Consider the following 25,911-nt stretch of genomic DNA (forward strand, 5'->3'; position numbering starts at 1 on the left):
AGGACAGGTACACATATGTCTAAGTCACACATACCTCTAAATTGGTCTGATGGTTCCAGGGCATTTTGGATGAGTAATACAGGGCTTTCGAAGTCCTGGTGCTCACTCTGTGCTGCTTTCCCCTTAACTGAAACTGTGATTCCCCAAGTAAGCAATTGATACAACATTCCACTATATGTATTTAAACCAGAATATTCAGAAAAACGACTAAGAATTGACTACTCTAGGTAAAGCAGAAGATTCCTTTGACAAACAGATTTGCTTTGTTGGACCATGACCATGAATGGCCATGCTGACTGTGCTATACTTGATACATATTTCAGTGTGCATAAACTTGGCGTGATTCAGGTCAGTAGGGGGAGTTTAGAGTCTTCGTAGATCTTTTGAGTCTGAACGAACCGTTGTACTGAGAACTTGCCAACAGTACATCAGGTCATTCAATACATAGTACACAGGGGGGGGGGAGTTTCGAGTCTTCTAGAGTCAGTCACATGCTGTAGTCACCATGGTCAGCAGCATAGTCACTGATGGCCAGTGGGAGGTGCTTCGAGTGTTTTAGCATTTCAGCCATTGGCTAGTTGTCGTCATGAACGTACTGCTGATACAGTTTTGTGATAGGCTGCTTCATGGACAGACCGCATAGTTAATATCCACCGGAGGGAGAGTTATAGCTGCTATGCCAGTTTATCAGCGAGCATGTTTGCAAAGAGGAAGGAACGAATCTTTTAGACTAGCGTTTCAGTACACTCAGTACCTACACCTCAAAGATTCGTTCAAAAGAGTCGTTCGTTCACGTAGTGCACATCACTATACGTATAGACTCGCTGCAGCCAATATGGATAGTACTGGTTCAAATCCTGCCTCCACCACGTGGGAGGATTGTGTTACCTGAGCTCTCCAGCAGACTTTTACGGCTAAGCTGTTTGTTTATTATTTATGGTTATTTATTTATTTGATCCCTTTAGAAGATGGAATTGAGGGAATTTCCTTAGGACTTAGTTGAGATGTGTGTATTGGCCCCTAAACGGCAAACAAATACAGCAATTACAAAAATCTGACGTGCATAACACGGTCTATGGAAATTCCACCTTTCGATGAGGTTCCACCAAGCCCTCCATGATCTTCTTTTTAAATGGCTCAAGCCGAATTTTAATTAGAGCTAAACCTACTGCTCGTTTTATTATGTTTAACACAGTTGTTCAATTAAATCCCGATTCACTTGTGTAATGTGTTTGTTAGTGAAAATGTGCCAATTTTATTTCGACACAGATGAACATACTTTATGTAAACGTCAAACGTTTATGAAAACATTTGGTCCGTGGAATAAAAACATAAACACATTTACTCTGACTGTTAAACACATTAGCAATAGATGGAGCTAAAAACTTCCCAGGAAAAACACACTCACTCGAAGAAAGACGTTATGAATATTAAATATAGTAGGCGTAAACACAGCTTTTGTGGGCGGTCGCTTCGAGATCGATACTTTCTTTGCCAATAGAGTTAAAGTAGAACTTTTCAGCAGCCAATAATATCGCCGGTTTGGCGTTGGATCCGCCCCGTGTCGCTAAAGGGCCACGAGCGTGTTGGTGTTGTCAGTTTTGCAGGGAAAAGTGGCAAGTGGAAACCCTGACGACGGAGGAGTTTGCGAAGTTGGAACATAATAACTAGAAAGTTTTAATAAATCAAATCGCTTCGCTTTCAAACAGGCTGCGAGATGAAGAGCGCGCAGCGGATAGCCATTTTTGAGAAGTCAGGCTGATAACTAGTTCGGAGAAATATCAGGAAAGTGTCCATATCATCACAAAAGAAATTAGCAAGCTAGTCGAGTTAGCTGGCTGATTGTAACGTTTGCTTTTTGCTGGCTGTCGATCATATCCGGCGAGGATAATGTACCTCTGAAGTTTATACACCGAATTATAGCCAATCAAGTGAAAATTTGCACCATATATTTAAAACGTAAGGTAAACAGAATATCTGAGGTTCCAAAGTGTGGTCGGTTTTCATCCGCCTCCACTGAGGATGTCTTGCAGAAGTGCGGTGGTGCGGGGGGGCACCTCGGGTGTACAGCCTCTCAAAGCCACAGTGCCATTCCAGCTACACAACAAAGCCCAGACGCGCCTCAGAGATGCCAAGACAGGTAAATATGCCAGTGTGGATATGCACATCAAACGCCATATAAAGTACGCATTATTACTGGGAAAGAGTGTGGTGAGTTGCATGGTCTTGGCATAGTTTACTTGTTCGAATAAAACTTCGATACAGTATCCATCAGATGACAAAAACTCTTTATTACGGCCAGACCGTACTTATGCCAAGTCCTTACGATGCATTTGCAAGGTCAGAGTGTGGGGTTTACGTTTCAGCGAGCTTGGCAACGACAAACGACTTCCAGAGGTATTCAACGAGAGGAATGTTCGCCATGAGCTAGCTCCCCCTACCCCTGGCGTGTGTGTGTGTGTGTGTGTGTGTGTGTGTGTGTCTGTGTGCGAGAGTTAGAGACTACAAAGTTGGTATTTTGATCAGCCTTATTGACTGGCTGCAACTGTACAGATATTTTGTTGACATAATTCCGGGTGTTTTCTGTATTTGTAACTCCTTAAACCACATTCTATCAGTTATATTTTACACTGAACGCCAGTATTATAAACTAACATGAAACACGATTAAGGCTTAATGTTCAAAGGAGAAAGTTGTAGCGTGCAACAACTTCTGGAATGCCGTACATGTTGCACCTTTGTGCCCTGTCTTAGAGGAATGGGGTTGTGTGTAATAATTACAGGACAAGAAGAGCCAGAGGACTCTATCACAGCTCATCTGGAAAAGTGAACCATTTCAAACACTTGTGACATTAGATCAAATGCTGTCAAAACTCATGTCTTGAGTTTACCTTGTTTTGGTGTAAACCTAAAAAACCTTTCTATATAAATATGTACCTGTATATATAAATATACAGAATGTTTTTCATAGGTTCTGCTTTGCTTGCTTGAAAACCTCTGTCTCTCACACTAAAGACCCATCAGACTGTAGTTAACCCACATGTACTTTGTATGGCTTTATCATGTTAGACCCACCAGCGCAGTGGGTCCTTGTTTAAAGGGGCTTTGATAGTGTCACCCTGTAAATTTACATCTGCTTAGGCTGTTTCACGATAACTAGTTCAGTCAGCAGTGTGCTTATTTTTATACCACGTCTGTGTGTTGGGGGGGTGGGGGCAGAGACAGAGCTGAATGGCAGCCTGTGTTGTAACTTGTTTCTGGACGGCTCTGCTCACTGTTGGACTGCTTGCACCTGCTGGGGATTATTCAACTGCCAACGCTCACCTAGATAGGCATGTCCCCTTAAGCGAGGGGTCTAGGGCAGGGCATGTGGAGAGGGGAAAAAAATGTATCCACCCAGGCTCATGAGGGTTTCTTTCCCAATTCCTCCAATGTCTGTGCTCTTAATTTGAACCAATTCCCAGATATCTAGTGGTCGTAACATGAGGAATCTTGTGTGTGTCAACTGGCTTGAGTCCCATCACCTGTTGCAGCACAGTATCCAGAAACGGTCTGAGAGAACTCCAAGACCTAATTCAAAGGGCAGTGCTGTGATAGACAATTTCATGACATGCTCACCTTGGCTTTCATGCAATTGCCCTTTTATCCCCAAAGTACACACTAAGCTGCTGTATACTGCCCTGCAAAGAGCAGATTGGAATGGCTTGCTTGCCAGCTTGGGATCAGAGCGCAGAGCGCTGGTTAACTTGTAATGGGTTTGCACTGTGCCCTTCACCAGGTAACTGGGTGATTTCACACTTGAGGTATTCTTAAAATGATTAACACATAAGTATGATCAAAAATATAATTTAACTTGTAAATTTCCATACTTGCACAAATTGCATTCAGAATTTGTTGTTTTTGATGGTTTTTTTTTTCTTTTCTTCTTTTTCCATGTGCCTTCATCAGCTGAGAAGACCAAATCGCGCCCGCCAAAGCCGAGCATACGCCGCACTTTGTCTCTGGACAACATGGTGGGGCCCTACCTGCAGGGCCAGTGGCCCAAGGAGCCAGATCAGGGGATCTCCTGTGTGAACGACAAGGCCACTCAGGTGAGCCAGGGGGCCGGCAGCACAAGCTCTCATCTGCACTGGGCTGGACTGCATCCTCCTGCCCACAGCATCCATTATCTGACATCCAAACACGCGTGCATGCACCCAAAATATATATTTAGTGGGTAGACAAAATTATGGAAGCACCAAACAATATACGAGTAATAAATGATAAAGAGCTGGGTTGCCCTTTTGACTTCAGAACACCTTCAGTAGTTCTTGGAATGCTGTTGTACAAGTTTTGAACTTTTTGAACTGTGGATATGGGCCCCTTTAAGATGGAAATGCCTCCAGTTAATTGAGAGATGAAGGAGGAGGAAATCTAATCTACACCCCATGTTCACCTTGGAAAATGGAAAGATTTTGAGGAAGCAATGTTACACCCGATTGCCTAAAATGGCTTTGTATTGTATTTGGCTTGGCCGTAATTCTACGGAGTAATAATTGGACCCAGTGATGACATGGCTGCCCATACCATAATAGATCCACCAGCATATTTATCAGTTGGGAATAGGTAGTGTAGGCTGAAAGCTTCCTTTGGGTTTCTCCAAGCATAACCACATCCAAATGTAGGAAGGAGTGAAAGTTTGCTTATCAGACTGTATTACTTTATTCTGCTACTCAGAAGTCCAGGTGTTGTGCTCATTCCACCAGGTTATGCATTTCCCTCAGTTACAAGCCGTTTCCCAGTGGCAGCCCTACTATACATATCAGCTTTGTAAAGCTCACAGTATACAGTTTATGCCGGGACTGGGTCAAAGCTATTTAAGTCTATCCGTTAAATATTTGTCAATCCCTGTGAGTGCGCTTCCACTTGTGACTGCTGTTCCTCTTTTCTAATGCAGTTTTTCCTGGCATAGCTGATGCTGTCATGATTTTCGACACTGTTCCCCTTGACACATTAAATTATTTTGCCATCTCTGTGAATGACCTGCAAAGTACCTGCAATTCGGGCACCAACTATTTGACCTCTTTTAAAATCTGTTAGATCTCTCACAGTGCTTTAGGAAGTTGTATAGTGAAGTTGATTTCTAAGAAACCTATTGGTAATTAGTATTGACATTATTGTAAAAAGGGGGAGAAGGAGCCAGGAGGAAAGTATGGCTTTTGAAGCTGAGAATGAAAATTAGAGCTGCGTTTGTCTTTGACAACTCAGTGCAAAATGATACAAGTCTCAACAAACTGTGGAAATACGAATTTGTTGATTCATGTCTAGATGTAGAAAAGTTAACGTAGTTAGCTGTTAATGTCTGTAATTATGTTATAATGCTATAAATATGTAATATTTAAAACTAGAAAAGACAGTTCAAGTTGGCTTGAAAAGGTAATAGCCAGGCCTAGTCGTTACAAGGTTTGCTTGAGAGACCGTGTGTATCAGTGGTCACTGTAGCAGGCCCATTGTGATGTCAGCTGCATGCCTTAGAATGTTCGCATTCCCAAAGTTCTGTCCATGGTGGTCAGTTCAAATGTTTTAGTTACAATTTTATGATTTCATACCTCAAATATACACATCTCAAATATTTTAGGTAGTGACACAAAAAGCACAAGCAGCACAATTACTTATGAACTGAAGTATTGGGCAGGTTTCTTAAGTGTTGCTAAAAACTGTAGGAAAAGTTATCTACAGAAAATGTGATAGAATAAGAAGTAGTTCAGTTTTCTGTAGTGCATGCATGAGTAAGCATGGTGCAGATACTGTTATCTGTTCTTCTTGGCAGCACTGTTGGATAATGTTGAAACCCCATTAAAATCACACCATAGTATCACATATTTGCTCTACATGGCAGAGATTATGTTAAGTAAGTTACACAGTTGAGTGGATGTGCATGGATAGGTCTGTTTGGGTCAAACTTTTCAGAAGTGGCCTGCTATAGACTATAGCGAAGTTAAATTTAGTTGGTAAACTGGTGGAAGGTCACATCTACAATGTAAAATATTTTATTAAAGTGTAATGCGTGTTAACTGAGCCTTTTACATTAAATTACATTACATGAATTTAGCAGATAATCTTATCTGGAGGAACTTCCATCACAATGGAATGTAAGTGTATCCATTCAATTTAAATGAGCAATGCTGTCAGACCAGGCTAACAACACTCCCAGACCAGTGAGTGTGAGCATAACGCTATTCAAGCCCTACCACAAGTTAACTTGTGCATTCTGACAAAAGCCAAGTATACTACGATACAGCAGTCCCTAGAACACAAATTCATAATACAGCGAAATACTACATGTAAATTTAACATCAAATGCAAGAACTAGCAGGAGTTAGGGGGTGAGGATAGAAGTGGAACCTAGATGCAGTCTGAAGAGGTGGGTCTTCAGTCTGTGTCGGAAGATGGCCAGTGATTCCGCTGTCCTAACCCCCGTGGGGAGTTCATTCCACCACTAAGGGACCAGTACAGACAGGGATCGTGTCTGAGAAGAGGTTCCCGCCGGGTCGGGACAGTCAGTTACCCTGTAGATGCAGAGCGCAGCGATCTTGAGGGAACATAGGGTTTGAAGAGGGGTTGTAGGTAAGAGGGGCCGTCCCATTCACTGACCTGTATGCCAGCACCAAGGTTTTGAATTTGATGAGAGCGATAGCCAGTGACGTGAGATGGGGAGGGGAGTAACTTGACTACGTTTACGGAGATTGTGCAGCTGCATTTTGGATTAGTTGTAGAGGTTTGATTGCGCAGGCAGGAAGGCAAGCAAAGAGGGAGTTGCAGTAGTCCAGGCACGAGAGGACCAGGGCCTGAACTAGGAGCTGTGTAGAATACGTAGTGAGAGAGGGGCATTTCCTTCAGATGTTGCAGAGGAGGAATCTGCAAGCCAGACTCACTACTGTCACCTGAGAGGAGAAGGACAGTTTGCTATCAAGCATTACACCAAGGATTGGATTTTGGATTGTTAGCCTAATTTCTGAGAATGCTGCTGTGATTACTCATTGACAGTTGTGCTATGGTTTGCCTTCTCTGTGTACAGTACAGGTGAAGGACTTTTTTTCCTTCAGTGATTTTTTTTTTTCAAGCATGTGAAACGCTTAGTGGGCTGACTTACCTTCAGCTGGTTCATCACATTTGTATTATTTGTATTATTAAATTTACTTGAGCTCTCTTCTCCATGGGAGAGTTTAGCAGAGAGGACATTGGAATCAGGTTTGGTTGTTGCTTTCTGTCTCTTTGGAAAATTCAGTTGTCAGCTACAGTATAAATTATACATTGTATGAGTTATGCCTGGTGGATACGTGGTGACATTGTTAGGAAATTCACTGAACAAGTGGATTGGAAAGGCCTTAAAGATTCTGTAGTTACTGGTGTTGATTTCATGAAGGAAGTCATGCCTGTGAGTCATATGACTTCCTCCAATGATGTAAAGTAAAAGTTCAGCATAAGTAAGTGGTGACACATGCATCATTAGAGGACTGGCAGAGTAAAGCTACCTGTTGTTAGCATATATTCCTTTGAGAAGTACATAACAGAAAGCACTGTGCTTAAAAACGCAGTATAAAGTACTTCTTGATGTCAGCCTAATACAGGCATCCCCTCTACAGTACAGACATCCCTCTCTCCCCAGCCCTCTTACACAGAATCGAGTTGAATGAAATATTAGAGCCATCGTTTTCTGATGTGCTCAGACTGAGCTCACTTGACTCCCCATATGTTGTAATGCAGTAGGTAGGGCTTTTTATAGCCCCAGTCGCATGACCTAAGGTAACTCTAAACCAGAGGTTCCGCGTGAATGTGCGGTATTTGTGTGTCCTGCACTTATTTATTTAGCCTTGGAGCCGATACGCTTTGCCGAGGATAGGGAGGAAAACGGTGCTCCCCTGTATGGACACTGTACATAATTACACTTGCACCTAACATGGCAGGACAGGAGACCAGGAGTTTGTTCACATTTGGAACAGTTTTTGTCATGAGCCAAAGGGACGGTCTTGAAGAATGAAGAGCTCCTTGGTGGCCAAGCATCTGAAAGCGTGGTTGCTACATTAGCTCATGGGGGCTTTTTGCAGCCTGGCGCCCAGCGCGCTTGCTTCAGAAGGCGGCGGTGCAGCCACATCCTCTTCTCCGATGGCTCTGAAAGTAGACGAGGGTTTGCGGGTGCGAGGAGCGGCCTGCCTCTCGCTGATATAAGCGAGGGCAGTTTTCCTTTGTCTGCGTACAGAAAATACCCTCTGTTAAATTGGTGCGCGCAAGAGGTAACATACAAGTACATGCTGTGCCGTGTCTGTGGTCAGCTGCAGTTCAGTGCCCTGACTGCTGTGAAAGGCGAATTCTCTGCGCCAGCTCAAAGTGCAAGTTTCGGTGGCATGAGGGAGGCTGCGTTTACATTCTTTACCACACTGCACTGCCATAACTTCTAAAATAGTGGGCTACTGCAATCAACCTGTTCCATCAGAGTGATTTCTTGTCTTGACCAGACTCCAGTCTGACCACCTGGTCTGCTCAAGACCTCCAGTGCTTTTTGATGACAAAGACTTCACTGTTTTTCCACATGTACCCTGTTCGATGGGACCATTATCACAGAGTGAAGTGTGGACAGTGCTGAACCGCCAGTGCTCTCCCGTATCTTTTTAAAAATCGGTTTCAAGACTGTCATGTGTTTGAGTTAGACAACAAGGGCTGGCCACAGACTGGCCTAGATTTCGATGGCCTGACTATCTTTATTTCTGCTTACTTGTGAATTGCCTGCAGAATGGCTCTGAGCTGATGGGTGGGAGAGATGAAGGTGTTGGTATTGGCCTTATTCTCACCGTTTCTGCTCTGGCTGCAGACACCCAGCACCTGGTCGGAGGAGTCCCGGGGCAGGAGAGGAGGCGTGGGACACAAGCGCTCAGCGTCCTGGGGCAGTGCTGAGCACCTGAAGGAGGTGAGTCCTTCCACTCCAAACCCAGGGGGCCGTTCGTGTCGGCTTCCCTCTGTCCACTCGTAGCTTCCACTTCATGGGCTCAAAAAGTGCTAACAGAGAGCTAGTATGGTAGTGCAGTATTTTATAAGACCTTTTTAGTGGGTCATTCAGCATGCATAGCAGTCAGAAGACAGAACGAGATAATATTGTTTCAAAACCTGAGCAACAGCTTGTTCTTAATGTACGGTTGCCCTCTGTCTGCCAGGAAGTGAAGAGCTGTTAGCTTCATGAGGAGGTTACTAAATTATTTCACTTCACAGAAACACTTTGAGCTTGCTCGTCTGCACTGCTTTTTTGCTGTATTGAAAACCTCCATTGTATTATTTATACTCTCCCCCTATGAAATCTCTTTGATTAAGTCCAAACTATATGCGACTTCCTCCTTTTTGCTCCTTGTTCGAGCTATCCCTGACTCCTCATCTTCCCCTTCTCTACTATTTGCAGATTGCCAAACTCAAACACCACCTACAGAAGCGCTCCAAGCATACGGTACAGGGAGGCTATGAGAGAGACCACCACCAGAACCCTCTACCCGGGGGATACGTCCCAGGATCCACACAGGTACGTCACACACTGACAGACCCAAACTTTTCCCCCTTTCCCTCTCCCCTCCTCCTTTCAATCTCAGAGTTTCAATCTCAATCTCACAGTGCCACAATGACAGACACATTACTCAGTTATAGCTTGCCTGTGCGTTTAATATGATGATCCCGTGTAATTCTGTGTTTAATGTGTGTGGGTCCCTCAGACGATGCCCCTCACGCCCCTGTGCAGACTGACGCCCCGCCTACGGCACAGTGTGGAGGGGCTCAGCCTGGAGCTGGAGAGGGTCTTTGTTCAGGAGACACCTGAAGAACAGCACAAGGTCAGTTTACCCCAATCCTGAGTGTGTTCTCTGCCCCAGCTGCAGCCCATGTGCTTTCCAGCCCCTCCTCCTTCTCGCATAACTCCTCCCATTCCAGTTATGACCCCGCCTCCCTCCTCACAGCCATGCCACAGCCCTGCTGGCGCTATATTACCATTCATTGCATTGCATTACTGGCATTTAGCACACGCTATTATCCAGAGCGACTTACATAAGTTACAGTTTTACATACTATCCATTTATACAGCTGGATATGTACTGAGGCAATTGTGGGTTAAGTACCTTGCCCAAGGATACAACAGCAGTGGCCCAGCGAGGAATCAAACCAGCAACCTTTTGGTTACGAGCCCTGCTCCTTACGACTACACCACACTGCTGCCGTATTCAAGCGATTCTTCTAATACTGTTCCATCATTGAATAAAATCTTTGAATGTGGCAAGTAATCTTTTGTGCAAGTGACTTTTCGTATACCCCCTGCTTTAGATTCTGGACATCCCTGATGGCCACAGAGCCCCTGTGCCACCCCAGAGATGCAGCAGTGATTCCCAGAGTGACCCCTCACCTGCTCCCCTTGACCCCACACTGCTCTCCCCTTCCCCCTCTCCCTGTTCCATGGGAGAAACAGGTGAGTCAGCTGACTGATACAGAACCATTTTTACTGGGCTGCCCTGAGCCAAAATGGTTGCATAAACTGGCTCACATGTGCGTTTTCTCATAAATGGCGTATCCTGCAGATTTTGGGACCCTGTGCCCATCCCCCTCTCCCCCTCTGGGCAGCGCAGAGCCCTCTCCACTTCTGCTGTCCTCCTCCCCTCGACCCAACAAGACCTACACCTTCCAGAGGGAGCCGCCAGAAGGCTGTGAGAGAGTGCGCGTCTGTGAGGAAGCGCTGTGAGTCTGAGCCCGAGCGCACAGGCTGCACATATCCACACTTACAGCACAGACACTCCCACACACCTCGCTGCATGTCTGGCTGCGTTGCACATTGGTCTATAAACTTGCACAAGTGTACCCCAAACACCCACAGACTCTGATTCACACCAGTGTGTGTGAACAGATGAAAGCGACCACATTCTCAGCACACTGATGTTTACATGAATGCTGCCCTCTACTGGAACCTTTCACTTCCTCTGGAAATGATTTGTCAATGTTTTCAAAATGCTTTTATCACCTTAGAAAGGAATATTAAGATGCCCACACAAATGTATTTAAAAATAACATCACATGAGTGGATACTCTTTGAAAAGAGCCATTTATTTCATTTTTGTAACCATCATAGGAATCGTTCAGGGGCTTGTGTGTGAGAGAGAGAGAGAGAGAGAAATCCTGAGCAAGTTCTCTTTTCCGTCTCCTCCATCAGCTCTCCCTGTAAGGGCCAGCCCATCTTGCACCCCTCCTGCCCGGATCCCAACAAGGTGAACTTCACTCCCCACGGCGGCTCGGCCTTCTGCCCCGTCAGCCTGCTGAAGCCCCTGCTGCCCTCCATGGACATCCTGTTCCGCAGTCTGTCCGTCTCCCCCGTCACGGGCCGCTCGGCGCCGGGCGGAGCCCCCTGCCAGGCAGCCGCTTCGGGGGTGGGCGGGTACCTGGGACCCCTCCCGGACTCGGCCACCACTGCCATGTGAGCGGGAGGACTCCAGAGAGAGCGAGAGGCTACAGACTTTGCCTAGCAGAGCAGAGAGGCCATCAAGCTCTCCATCTCATCACTCATATGGCCTAGAGGTTTCACAAAGGACTCCCTGGTGAGATTGGTAGCGGTCGGGGGAAAAGAACAAAGAAACGAGACGAAACAAGAAAAGCATTTCCCCAACCTCTGTGGTGGAGAGGTGACATGGCTGAAGATCGTGCTGAGACACGTCAGCCGCTCTCCTCAGCGTTGGCAACAGTGAGACCGCCAGGCCAGTGCACTCCACTTCCTCAGAGTGCTCTCTCTCGCCCCCTGCTGGGAAGCTGGTGCACCTGAGGTCATCTGGCAAAAGTTTCAAGCACAGGAACACTTACGGAAGTGTGATCTCTTAGGCGTGCCTTTACTTTCTATGCTGTATTTCTCACTCTGTAGGCCTCGTGCTCAGGCTTATGAAATCTCATCTTATGAAAAGGATGAAGCTTTACTTGGCTTACAGTCTGCCAAGCTCGGGAGGAAAACAGGGCTCAAAATGACTGATGGACCAAGTTATCTGTAAAGCCTGAGCGGCATGTATTTGTCAGTCTTTTGTTGTAGACTATTACATTTTGTGATTTACTTTCAATGGAAAAAATGGAAAAAGTCCTTATATGGAAAAAAGTGTAGGGAATGGCAAACGTTCTTGACAAAGTTCCAATGTCTAATCTGAGTGGAAATCCAAGCGAGGATGTTTTTTGTTTTCTCTTTTCCAAATGTGATGATCAACTGCTCAATCTAAATGCACAGAGAGCTGAGAATCAGTGCATTTCTTGAGCTGCTTATGTGTAGGTGCAGAGAAGTTTACATTTGTCCTTCAAAACGAAAGTGGCCTTAGTGCTGACGGATGGGCTTTAAGAGAAGGGCTACTGCTAACATTTGCCCAAATGTTTCAATCACATGTAAGCCTGCAATCTTGCCCTAGAAAAGAAACTATGTAGCGTTCTGAAACTTCATGTTTATTTGTATTCTAAATATTGTGATGCTTATCCTTTATTTAGTCTATCTAGCAATAGGAATTTGGTTTAGATTGACAAATGTACACAACACTATAGTGAGTGAGTGTCATGATCTGTCAGTTGTACCCCACAGCTCACGGTCATTCAGTGTCTTTTTTTGTTTGGTTCATCTATTATCTAAACAACGTCATTGGTGTGTATTGCCTTGCAGGTTCCCCATACATAGCACTTTGGCATGTTCTTGGTTCTGTTTGCTCATACTAAAGCACAATTGTAGTAGTAATTTCAAGTGCCAACATAGTTGTTTGTACTGTTTGTAGGTTTTTCTCAAAAAGATAAAACGAGCAGCCGTGAGCATCTGCCTAACATTGCCGCCTGCATCTCTCGGCCCAAACTTCCCTGTAATGCTCAGTCTGTGGTACAAATGTATCTTGGGCACTAATCTCTGAAAACTATTGAGACACAATAGATGAGTTTGTTTACTGTGTAATAAACCTTTTAATCTTGTTGCGCAGAGGCATCACAGGTAATGCCTTGTGTTTAAATGATCCTTTGAAAACAAGTGCTGTAGATGCCAATCCTGGATGATTTAATATTTGCAGATAAATATTTATTTACACTGTCAACTAGGGTGGAATTTTCTTTTTTTTCCCCCTCAATCCATGTCAAACACAGGAAAAACACAGAAACAGACCAAAATATGAGTAAATCCTAAAAGGGATATTGGTTATAACCTTACAGACCTTCAACATGGATTAATATTGCGGTTACACAAGTGTAGTTTAAAGTGTAAATGTTTTATGCACTTGCTGGTTGTGTTATCCTTTGTGAACAATGTGGAGCTCCTGAATTTTGAGGTGTAGGAAGTGTATTGAGTGCTCTGATTAACACAGGTATGTTTTCCATTCTGAAGTGGTGAGCAGTGCATCCTTGAAAATGCAGAAACCCCCCTGTTTGGTTCCTTCAGCTAAGCCAACCCCTCACTCCAAACTGTAAAATATATCCGGAACAATACATGCTTTTCCTTTAAAAGGATTTCTGCTCCTAAACATGCCGCATGTATTGGGTTCGGTTTAGTGTAACATGGTTCTTTGCACATGTACCTGTGGTAATTCACTCTCTGCTCTGTTGTGTATGGACAATAATAATCATTGTGTCTTTAGTTTGTAAAATGTTTTTTCCCTCTTTATCATATATTGAGAGCTGTTCTAAAATGGGTATGTTTAAGATGGGGCTGTTTGGAAGTGCTATTAAGCTTTTGGATAGGATTAAATTCGACAATTTATTTTTGTTACATTTGCTTAACGAGACATGTAGATGGACTGCGTTTTTCTTCTGTATGTTCAAATATATGCTAAGACATAATGCAGTGGTGATGTTCATTTTTTATTACTATTGTGTGTGTTAATCTTATCCAAATCGGTAGCCAAAAATTTGAGATGTTATGTATTTTATTATCTATGTGTTGTGATTGGCACTTCCAACGATTTTTCGGTCTTGCTAAACATGACTGACGGTAAAATTAAGCATTTGCAAATGACGTCTACTTGAATGACACACTTGTTAACACTGATTTGATTTGTAGATTTGTCTGGGATTCAACCGTTTTGATTTGATCGACCCTATGTGTTCATTAAGCACTAGTATCTTGCGTACCTTGAGGTCTGTATTTTAAAAAACAAAACAAAAAAACAGTGGTGACACACCGGTTCCCTTCCTGAGCACGTGTAGTTAAGGTAGGGGTGGAGTATTTCAAATACAGAGCCCCGCCTGCGGGATTAACCCAGTCCTCTCATAGGGCCCTGTCTTCAGTCCCCGCCCGCCTGGTTTTACACGGACCAATAGAAAACCTACACATCTTGAGACGAAGAATTGTAAGCGACCGCATGCCGAAAGACCCTCGTTTTAATCAGTGTCGACCATGTAAATTGCCTCAATGGAAATGAAACGTTTGAAGCAAATGCATAGCTTGTTGACAGTAATACTTCTGGTTACGGGAGACAGTTATTTTGTGAAATGCACTTGTCCTCTCTAGGTACGTGAAAATATGCGAAGTGTCTGTCTTTGATTGGGAGACTGTACTAAAATAAAATTACTTCCTTAAAATGCCCACTGATGTAAAGTGGATTACCCAGCTGGAGACTATTATATATTTGCTAAAGAATTCCCCATTAAATGAGTTTTATTTTTGTTTGTCAAAGAAAGGTAATGCACAGACCAGGATAAAGCCGTAAATGATGAGTCGTTGATGGGGCCAAACTATGACATGAAATGACTGCTACACCACCATAAACCATAACTATAAACTCGGAACAAAACAGAACAACGGAACAATTCAGGCAAATCCAGTAGAGTCCTGGGAGTTCTTCGGTCCGAGATCTCTAGTGTCAACACTGACGCCGCATTCCGCTGTATGACAACACAAAGCTGCTCCAGCCTCCACCGGGAAGAAACAGCGGGATGGTTGTACCAAAAGCCTTGCTTTGGGGAAGGGGATGCATCTGACAGCTGGGACGGCGAGCACGACAGAATGATGTAGACGAAACTGAAGAATGCCATGGACAACACTTCTGGGCTGTACAAAAGGACTGGGAAACTACCTTGAGTGTTCACGTCTACCCCTGCATCTAGGAAATGTTATCTAACCCGCAATTGTAGCAAGCGGGACAGGAAAGAACTCAAGATTTATCTAACGTTAGCGATCTTGCGCTAAGGGAGTGGCAAAGCGAGCAAGGTGTCATTCAGTGCCACAGATCAGGTGAGCTAGGTAACTTAGACTTCCATGTGGGGCTGCTGAGCAACATTTGTAGGGCCTCAGGACTCAGCAAACAGGAATCCCAGTAACGGAGACGAAGCAGCAACCCCCTTTTGGGGTGACGACGCCACCATTTCCGGGTTTGTGACGGCTGGGAGAGTGGAGCGAGAGGCAGGAGCGAGGAGTCCGGGGAGCGGGACGGTGTCCGTGTCCATACCTGCTCTGCTGGGAGACAGCATGGCCGCGGTGAAGGGCTCTGGGAAGGAGTCGCTGTTGCAGAACGAACGAGTCCGATTCATCTTCTGCTTTTCTGGAGTCTTTGTTTGCTATTTTTACTATGGCATACTACAGGAGACCATGTAAGACATATCGAATGCATGATTTCCTAAATTATCATTTTCTGTCCTCACCTCAATATGTAGCTAGCATGCAATATAAAATGGCCAGTTGCTTTACTAATAAAGGTGAATTTGCCAAAAATATTCGGTTCAACATGTCAGCTAGCCAGCTGGCTGGTTCTCAGATTGACTAGATCTCTATTGAGAAATCGCTAAAACTGTTAAATTATTACAGCACCAATTGAGTTAGAATCTCAGTATTACAGTACCTGTGGTTCAAAGTAAACGTCCTGCAGCGTGTCGTGGTTATACACTGAGAAGTAGCATTTTTTCTCCCCCAAATAGTTGGAAACTGCTTTCGTGTTAAAACTTGAACTACACGCTTAGATGTAATGCTTGCACACTCACATTTTAGTGCCGATGTGTCAAACCATATAAGGACAGTTTCGGAACACCCATCTTAAAAAATACATCGCACAGACATGAAAACGGCCGAATTTAGACATTAATGAAGCTACTCACCGATGTAGGTTGTTATTTCCGCGGGTGTAGTTTTTTTGAGGGGTTTAAATCCAATAATAAGCTGCAATTCTGAATTGTCCCAATATAGTGTCCCGTTACACAGACTTGACGAACAAGTCAAATTGCACGACCATGTGATTTGCCAACGTCAACACTACTGCATACTGTGCTGTAGTGTAGACGTACAGCTGCAAAGTGCAAAAAAACAGCAAATTGCTTTGGTTTTAATCGTGGTCTTGAAAGAAAATTAGATCTGTTGCTCAATTCGTAAAATATGCACTTGCAGCCGGTGAAATCATCCGTTACAATATTATGGACGTAAACATATGGACAGTAACATATGTTATTCGTAGGTCCCAGTGGTTATCTGTAACTTGATGACTGACTCATCACTGAGGACTGTTACCATTTTGCAATCTAGAACAGTCATGGCGTAGATTCCTCTGTGTTTCACAATATGCAAATGTAAAGTATCTTGAATGAAACAATAATAGTTTGTTTTCAGTGAATTGATTGTTATTATCAGTTCAACTGTAAGCAAGGCAGTCAAGTGTATTGGTGTGCAGGTATTCTTATGGGCTGGTCAGTCAAGATTGTTTCTTATTTTGATTGTGTATCTATCTAGAACAAGGGGCCAGTATGGAGAGGGAGACAAGAAGGAGAAGTTCAAGTATGCCACCACCCTGGTCTTCATCCAGTGTATCATCAACGCTGCCTTCGCCAAGCTCTGTGAGTAAATTACATCAAGATAGAGCACGTCACCCAGACTGCTGAGACTTAAAGCAGATACGTTTTCCCACACATTTTTATAGATACCTTCTTTCAAGTTTGGGACTAGAACCGGAGTTATACCGTGATTAGTGTTTTGATATTGGAACATTGGCTGTACTGGCACAATAGATCTGACCAATCAGTCAGATTTCCTGGTTTCAAGTGTTGAACACATTTTGCCCCTGGAGTCATTGTGCCTTTGAGTGTTAAAAGATTGGTTATACAAAGAAAACGCCTGAGCTCAGATCACCATGTCATGCACCATCTGTGTCCTGTGAAGATTTAGCTGTCATTTTAAAAACTTGGCAGTGTCATTTTTACTTGGTAGTAAATTCTCCAACTTTTAAAAGTACCTGGAATAGTTCTGTGAGAGTGTGGAAAACAGGGAAATTGGTGCATTTGACATGCTAAGCATTTACCAGTCAGCTTTGTGAGAGCCGTTGAGTTACATATGTTAAATTTACTTGCTATATTAAAACTTTTCCCCTGGGGTGAATTTCTAAATATTTATGAAGTTTACTATAAAGGATCAAATTGATAGCAAGTTGCAGCTGGATATACATGTAAAACGATAACTGCAAGGTAAACTACAGATTTTCTTCAGAGACCAGCCTGAACAGCTCTTAAGTCTTTGTGTAATGCTGTTTCTGATGTTTCCGTCTCTTCTGTCAGTAATCCAGTTCTTTGAGAAGCCCAGGCCTGATCACACTCGGAGCTGGCTCTACGGTGTGTGCTCCCTCTCCTACCTGGGCGCCATGGTGTCGAGCAACTCAGCTCTGCAGTACGTCAACTACCCGACACAGGTCTGCTCCGCCCACGTGAAAGCAGTGTCCGTCTGCTGGCAGCTGTGTCGTTTCACCACATCGCTATTTCCTGATCCTCTCAACTCTGTCCTTTTCGCTGTCTGACCCACGCTCCAGTGTGTCTCTCTCTGTCTGTGCCTCTGTGCTCGGCTCTGGTTCCTCTCTTATCTCCTCTGCCATAGTCCAGGCTGCCCCAGTTCTACGCTCCAGGTGTCTATCGACTCTCATTAACTGTAGGTCAGCAGTACTGAAAGCGTTTCCACAGCAATCCTTGGCCAGATATGTTCGCAAACCTCAGATATAAAAGTAGTTTAGTGGCAACTTCAAGCTGTTCTTATCCTGTATGAAGCCTCATAGACTGAAAAGGTTTTTCCAATGCTAGTGAGACAGCAGCCTTGTTCAGAGTTCGCACAAGAACATTTTACGTCTGTTGCTGTAAGCCAGATCTGCAGCAGAAGCATTTTTCACTGTGATACTTTTGTTGTGGTCTGTCCAAAACAGGAATAAAGCAAGCACAAGCACCAGAATTTCTTCCTCCCTAGCAAACAGCTGGGAGACAGATTTGGCAAACAATCTCGCTCTTTTATACAAACAAATCCAGTATAGTGTGTAGGTGGTACCAGTAGAGTTGAACTCTGAAGATCTTCTGGGGTCAGTGGCAGTAGAGAACAGTAGGTCAAACTCCATCAGCTGAAATGCAAACTGCTGTATTGGGTCGCATGAGAGCAACACACATCGTCACAGGTGAGTCAGTGTAAATCAGGCTAGATTCATCAAGATGGCTCCCCAGGGCTTTCCCAGCCTGTTTGCCTCACACCCTGTTCTATGCAGCTGACCTCTTCCCAGAATTCAGTGAAGAATTTATTTCTGTATGGGTTCTTAGCATGCATGCATAGGATTGCATGCATATTCTCATCTTTCCCCTGTGTTCTGTTCTTCCAGGTGTTGGGGAAGTCCTGTAAACCCATCCCAGGTAGGTGAGCTCACTTCTCCAGGCCCTGAGGCAGACAGTGCACTGTGCAAAGGGAGCTGGCACACACTTCATCATCATCGTCACACACAGTGGGGCCCTGGTGTAGTGTGACCAATACAAGCCGAAGTGCCTTGTTACCATACACCTCCTGGCTCTGCACTGGCCTTTTCTGTGATAGGCTCCTCTCTGCACTGTCCTTTCAGAGGTTAACCCTTTCAGTTCTGACAGCAGAAGCGGTTTAGTTTCCAGATCCCACCAGCTAGTCTGACTTTAAAGGCTCTATCTGTGCGGTGTGACACTGAGGCAGAGACATTTCATGCTCCTGCTTTTTTAAGTATTATTATTTTCACAGCAGATGCCCATATTGAGGCTGACCTACATAGTCTCTGTTGTACATATTAGCCACTTACACAGCAAGTTAGTGGCTGGTGCTCTTTGGGTTAAGTACCATACTTAAGGGTACAGCAATGGCTTTTGAATCTGCAGCCGGCTCGGTAAGCACCCTAAGCACTTTGCCATTCTAGTGCACAGCTCTGGCACTCATCCCATTTAGGCCGAGGATTTTACATGGGTTATTGATCAGTGAGATTGTACAGGCTCTTTTTCTGCCTTAAACTACTGTCAGATCCATCTTCACCAGTTTATTGATCATATATAACCTTGGAGGATTTTAATGTCTGACTTCAATAAGCCATTAGACATCATTAGACCTGCATCTCAGAAATAAATGGTCTGTTGTGAGCAAATTAAATGACATTAGCTTCTGTTAAATTGTTTTCTCTTAATCAGTCACATGCTAGTGGCCTAGAAGAAAGTGATTATCAATGACTGCTGACTTGTCCCCCTGATCTCCATAATTTAGAGGTAAATGAAGACTGCTCAGACCTCCAGGATATAAATAAGAAATGGCCAAGAATCAACCTTGTTGAATGAATATTAATTTTATGTATAAAATATGTGTCAGGTATTATTATACACAACCAGTCAAAAGTTTTAGAACACCCCCAATTTCTGTAAAGGAAAGACCTACAATTATAAGGGTTATAATGTTCTGTCTGTCTTCCTTTGTGAATTTCCTTTTTCTCGCCATTATGATAGCAATATTCTACTACTTCCTGCATTGCAATATTGTCCAAATAATGCTTCAGAGGGTGTAGTAACACAGTCTGTTCTAACACTGCTTTTATACAGACAGAGGGTTTGTAAGTAATCAACAAAAGTCAGGACACCTGTAGGAGTTGTTTGCATCAGCTTCCAAGGCTTAATTTACTTCCATTGCTGCGGAAGAGCTTACTTGTTCCCTGAAAAAGGCCTTTTTTTTATCATTTTTGGTAATCTAAACTTTTTTTAACCTCTGGCAGTTTACCACTTCCTTTTGTTCCTTTTCAGGTCATTGCTTAAATTTCAATAAAATTGGAGAAATGGAGGTGTTGTAAAACTTTTGACCGGTAGTGTATCAATACAATATAAATTCCAGGTAGTGATGGCAGGTTAATCTGAATATCCTCCAGGTTTACACCGACTTGCATTTTTTGTTCTTGCGTGGATGTAATCTCCTCATCCTTATAGATACTTCACTGCTGTTCTCTGTCCTTTGTCGCTCTGCTGTGTACGCTGCTGATACCTTTCCTGCTTGTTTCCACAGTTATGATCCTGGGTGTGACGATACTGAGAAAGAAGTACCCACTGGCCAAGTACCTGTGTGTTCTGCTGATTGTGAGTGGGGTGGCCATCTTCCTGTATAAGCCCAATAAGGGGGTGGCCACCACGGAAGAGCACCTGTTCGGCTTTGGGGAAATGCTGCTGGTATGCTTCTCTGATGGAACTTCGGTTCTCTCCTGCTTTATTCTGTTAGAGGCCTTTTCTCTGTCTACCATTATATTTCTATGTGACTACAACGCTGTATTGTTTACTGTTGAATATGTTCCTGTTTGTGTCTGTGTTAGTGTTCCTGCCTGTGTGAAGCTCTAAATCTCTGTCTGACACTCTCTCTCTCACTCCCTCTCTCTATAAACACACACACACACGCATACACACACACACACACAGACACACACCTACACACATATATTACAGTGTTTGTTTGATTTTAAACCTCACTCTTTATATACAATATTGTGTGACTATAATCCTCTTTCTCTGTCAATGATGGCAAACCTGTAACTGTTTGTGACTGTGAGCCTGTCTCTCTACTCAACACTGTAATTGTAAACCCTTCTCTCTCTTCTACAGTGTGGTAGTAAACCCCTCTCTGTACACTCCACAGTGTGATAGTGAACCTCTTTCCATATGGCACTGTGTGACTGTTAACCCCGCTCATCCTGGGTCATGCTCTGCGTGACCATCTGTCCCTGGTGTGTTTCAGCTACTGTCCCTGACTCTGGATGGGCTGACAGGTGTGGCTCAGGACCACATGCGGGGCCGCTATCAGACCAGCCCCAACCACATGATGCTCAACATCAACCTTTGGTCCACAGTGGTGCTGGGGATGGGTGAGTAACCTACCTTGCTGTCTGTCTGTCGTCTCACTCATTTAACATGTTAGCTGTGCTCACTGGTTATCGTGCCCATGCATTACATCACAGAGGTCTAACATAGCTCCCAACTGGCTGCTATTTCAGCCAGATTTGTAACCACCCCTGATCTAATACGTGATGAATTTTTTTATTTATTAAATATTAAACGAGAAAATGAACTGAGACTTTGTTTCTCTACGGTGACAACCTGGTGAAGGCAGGTAGAGAATGCAAGGGATTGTACAGCCAATTAGTTGAAGGGGGTGTAATTAAGTATTCAGGCTAGCAGGCTAGTTTGGGACTACTTTCTTCATTATGCATCATGGCCTTTTAAAAGATCACAGTGAGTCAGGGCCTTAGTGTAATGTCTCATCTGGAAAATGGCTGCTCCTGCAGCACAGTGCCCTGTCACTGCACAGAGGCATGAGGTGTCTACTTGGCCCACAGGAAAGATGGCCTCCTACTGTGCTACCAACACCGTCTGAAGCAGTAACCTAGTTTTCTCAGGAGGTCCCACATCCAAATGCTCAGCAATCCCAACCCCACCTGATTGAGCCATCAGACAGGAGCAGAAAACAGGGTGGTATTAATATGATGTGGCATGTCTCTGTGGAAGTGGAGGTGAGAATAGTATCAAAAATGTGGATAATGATTTCTGTTTCCTCCTGATTTTATCACTGGGCTTAATTAGAGGGTTCCCTGTAAAGTTTATTACTTCCAATTCAATTACTTTCTCCAAGAAGGGAGTGAAGGAGAACACCACTAGGGGGAGCCTTTGTATTGCTGTGGATTTGGGCTAAAATGAGTATTTTAACATGTAATCCCTGCTTTTGTAAATGCATAATTCACTTGGTAATAGTTCATTTTCTGCAGCAGAGATAATTCTGATGTTAATAAATTGCTCTTAATAACAGGCACATTTATCTGTTTGGCACTTGAAAAATATGGTTTATGAGGCCTCTGATCTGATATGCTCAGAAAATGCAAAAATTTACTCCTAACTCCTCACTGAAAAAACAACATATGAATTAAATTGTCATAACAGAGCACAAATTATCAGTACTTTAGGTCTTTCAAAAGAAGGTTTTATTCCTGTATCAACAAACATTCCAGCCTATTTTTCAGCTGTTTTGGATATGTATTTTCCTGTGTCTCCTTGGCCAAAAGGGAATTTGTTCTGTGTATTGGCAGTGGTGTACAACCTTTGGCAGTGAGGGGGACTTTGTGGCCCTGATTCACAGAACCTATAGTACATCTTCACAAACACAGACCATTACGGCTGTAAACATTTCAGTTGATCATAGTTTATTTTATGTATTCTAATGCAGAGCACTTTACTAGTGATTCTGCAAGTCAAAACTTTATTCCCCTAATGTCCCTTTCTCTCTTAAGTGATTTATTTGCTTAACATGCCCTTACCCCAGGGTAACTTCCATAGCTAATGTGGCTTACATTTTATACATTATCTCTTTGTACAGATTGATGCCTTATTGATGCAATTCAGGTTAAATTCCTTGCCTGAGCAATTTCCCATTGAGCTGAGCTCCCCTCTCACCACACCGCATTGCTGCCGATAAATGATTTTTAAATGGTCACATCTGGCCCTCTGCTGCTGCACTCCGACATGCAGTAAGGATCTGCAAGTCGAGAGTTCTTTACTTTTTCGCTCCTGATTAAATGATCTGTCTCCCATCTCTTCCTCGTCGCTCTCTCCGCTCCTCGTCTCAGGGGTGCTGTGGACCGGGGAAGTGTGGGAGTTCCTGAGCTTCACTGACCGCTATCCAAGTATCATCTACAACATCATGCTGTTCGGTCTCACCAGCGCCTTGGGTCAGGTAGGTCTGTGGTGAAAGAGTGCATGCGTGTGTGGGTGTGTGTTTGTGTGTGTGTGGGTAGTTGCATGTTTGTTTGGGTAGGGAGGCAGAAACCTTGTCTAAAATGCCCTGCTCAAAATAACATGTCAGCGCATGCATTTTCTCAGAGTGGACCGAGTCATACTTTACTGTAATCAATGCTTGGATTTTAGTTTGCTCTGGCATGCAGGCTGGCTGTGACCTTTGCTTCAGTCACAGCACTTTTAACTTTTAAATGTGTCTAGATGGACGCAGAGGGTCCATTTGTCTCTCTCCATTGTCAGTTGTGACTTCTGAAGTGTCCCACTCTTGAACGCACAATGACCCAAAGCTGCAGAAGTGATTTGCCTGTCTTCTCCTCTCAGACTTTCATCTTCATGACGGTGGTGTACTTCGGACCACTCACCTGCTCCATCATCACCACCACGCGGAAGTTCTTCACAATCCTGGGCTCGGTCCTCCTCTTTGGCAACGTCATCACTACCATGCAGTGGGTTGGCACTGTTCTCGTCTTCTTGGGTAAGTTACAACAGCTAGAGCCCCACCTGTGGCAATGGGCTCCTCCCTAAAGTTACTTAAGCCTGCAGCAATGACCAACTTGCGCAAGAAACTTGGAACATTACTTTTGCTGTATGTGCTTAACCCTGATTCATCGCTTATCTGTGTGGTTTTTTTTAAGGTCTGGGCCTGGATGCCAAATATGGGAAAGCACCCAGGAAGACGACACACTGAGGTGCTCAGGTGCCCTGCAACTGTGTGCGCCTGAGCAGTGCAGTGGTCAAAGTGGCAGCTGGACAGACAGACAGGAATTCACCTCAGAACCTGTCTCTCCTATCTCTCCACTCCAGTGGAGACACTCCAACACAGATCCGTCCAATCTCAGCAGTTGCTGGATTTCCAAATCCCTGGTGAAGAAGGAACTCCAAAATCTCTCGGTTGCTTGCAGTTTTACCAGCCTTTATGACTTGAAAATGGTGTAGGCGTGCTGTCTGCAGCAGTCCCCACCCCATTCTTTATCACATGGAACTATGCTTCCTCAGCGGGTTTATCAATAACACACTCTCATTTTAAAAGCAACAAGACCTCTTGGATGTGAGGCTGTAAAAAAGAAGGGGGACACATTTCAGGTGTCGCACCTGGGGTGAGCTTAGTTGGCAAACCATTTCGCAATATTCTGTACCCAAGCCTCTGTGTTACAACACACTTACAACACAACCCAAGTGTATGTGTAAACCAGCTTCCGACCTGACTTTCCATCAGCACTTTTGTGACACGTTTCGCCAGCTGAACTCTCCTCTATCAAATGCCTTTCCTTCTCAAATTCTCCTGTTCTTTTTCACAAAAACTGCTTAGTTTGTCCATAGCAAATTTGCATTTCCACCCCTATAATCAGAGCATTTAATGCAAGTTTTGAGAAATACACAAAATTCTAAATGAACTGCAGGTGATACGAAAGTATTCTTTGCACTTAGTTTACATATGTACTTACTGTAATGATATACATACCTCCATTCCTATCCCAGGAGACATTTCAGAGGTTGTTAGTTTGTTTATATCATATCATGAAATAGACCTGAAATCTAATTATGTGATATGGGTGTTCTTGATGTCAGCACATCCTTTATATATTTTGTGTTATTCCTTTTTCTGTTACGCTCTGTAACCACACTGACCCATTACAATTTATACTATAATGTTGAAGAGATGGTGGAAAAAAAGGAAAACAAAAAGGGAAATTATTTTACTATACACAAACAGTCTGGTTGTTTATATATATCTGCAAGTAAGGAAGAACAACCCCTGAACAACAAGTATCTGCCAAAAGGTGTAGTTTTGCCAACATCATGTGTGCCCTTCTTACAGGGCAAAACCCAAATAAAATGGATGATTACAGCCATGCCTGAGGGGTCTGTGTATGTGAGTCTTTAGATTTAATAGTATAAAATGTCTCCTTTGTGGAAGATGTGGAAAAGCAAGGCTGTTCTTGTCTCAGCAGCCCCTGGGGGCTTGCTGTCAGAATCAACAGAATGAAAAGAACTTGCATAACCCAGCCACAACCAGTTAAATGATTCTCAACAGAGGCTCTCTGCTGCTCTCACTGGTGGCACACCAGTGATGTCATCACTGTCTCCTTTTCAAAAAACTCTCCTGAAAGGTTAATGCTCAATTCTGTACGAAAATGAATTTGAGGAAACAAACATCTCTGGGCATTGGGAAAGCAATATGATTAAAGGACGGGCAGAGATACGCCGTCAGCACAGCAAACAAGATTTCCCAGTTCACTGTTTGAACAAGCAGCCCTGAGGGCGTCCGGGCTGGAACAGCGATAGCCGCGCTTACCAGCCGCACGTCCAAATTGACAATACGTCAGGTGAAAACCGTGCTGTAATCTGGGATAATATGTACAGGAAGGCCCAGAAATCAGAAGCAGTGGGCGATTCGCCTGTTAAATCGGTGTGCAGTAAGCATTTCTATGTCATATTCATGATGTGGGTTATTTGGGTTGTGATTGATTGGGAAAATAAGGGACAAGTAGTCAACAAGCAACGCTTCATCTTGCAGTGGGCAACAGGCAACAGCTGACCTGAAGGGGTAGTCCATGGGTAGTTATCTCAATTAACAACACGGCTGTCAACAGTTGTGCGTGACTGAAACAGGCAGGCCTGATAGATCAGTTAAATACAGTGACTGGCTTTAACAAACTACGAAGGTTAGTGGTAGCTTTTACGGGGAAATCATCAGTGGCTGCATTACAAACGACACCTTCATTCCCTGTTTCCCTCAGCAGTATTACTCTATGATCAATGCTCAGAAAGTGAGCATTTCACTTGCGATTCCCTCCCCTGGCTGCTTAAGTGCATTGCTGTGATGTCATGCTAAGTGTTCACTTGCTAAAGACTGATAAGCGATCGG

The 25,911-nt window shown here is 43.9% G+C and overlaps 2 protein-coding genes across 2 annotated transcripts; both read left to right on the forward strand.

The window, feature by feature from the left end:
• Nucleotides 1–1,943: 1,943 nt before the first annotated feature.
• On the forward strand, nucleotides 1,944–11,473 carry LOC118795166 (protein FAM117A-like). The gene is made up of 8 exons (XM_036553552.1): nucleotides 1,944–2,140; nucleotides 3,948–4,090; nucleotides 8,848–8,943; nucleotides 9,427–9,543; nucleotides 9,731–9,847; nucleotides 10,332–10,473; nucleotides 10,583–10,739; nucleotides 11,209–11,473. Exons 1-8 carry the CDS (start codon nucleotides 2,023–2,025, stop codon nucleotides 11,471–11,473), a joined length of 1,155 nt encoding a protein of 384 aa, XP_036409445.1. The 5' UTR covers nucleotides 1,944–2,022.
• Nucleotides 11,474–14,466: 2,993 nt separating this feature from the next.
• On the forward strand, nucleotides 14,467–24,888 carry LOC118794435 (solute carrier family 35 member B1). Its single transcript, XM_036552686.1, has 10 exons — nucleotides 14,467–14,502; nucleotides 14,669–15,581; nucleotides 16,708–16,811; nucleotides 17,526–17,656; nucleotides 18,599–18,629; nucleotides 20,275–20,435; nucleotides 20,995–21,121; nucleotides 22,874–22,980; nucleotides 23,364–23,517; nucleotides 23,678–24,888. The coding sequence occupies exons 2-10, from the start codon at nucleotides 15,460–15,462 to the stop codon at nucleotides 23,728–23,730; spliced, it is 990 nt and encodes a 329-aa protein (XP_036408579.1). The 5' UTR covers nucleotides 14,467–14,502; nucleotides 14,669–15,459; the 3' UTR covers nucleotides 23,731–24,888.
• Nucleotides 24,889–25,911: the final 1,023 nt, after the last annotated feature.

The sequence above is a fragment of the Megalops cyprinoides genome, chromosome 19, assembly GCF_013368585.1.
Source record: "Megalops cyprinoides isolate fMegCyp1 chromosome 19, fMegCyp1.pri, whole genome shotgun sequence".
In the NCBI taxonomy this organism is placed as follows: Eukaryota; Metazoa; Chordata; class Actinopteri; order Elopiformes; family Megalopidae; genus Megalops; species Megalops cyprinoides.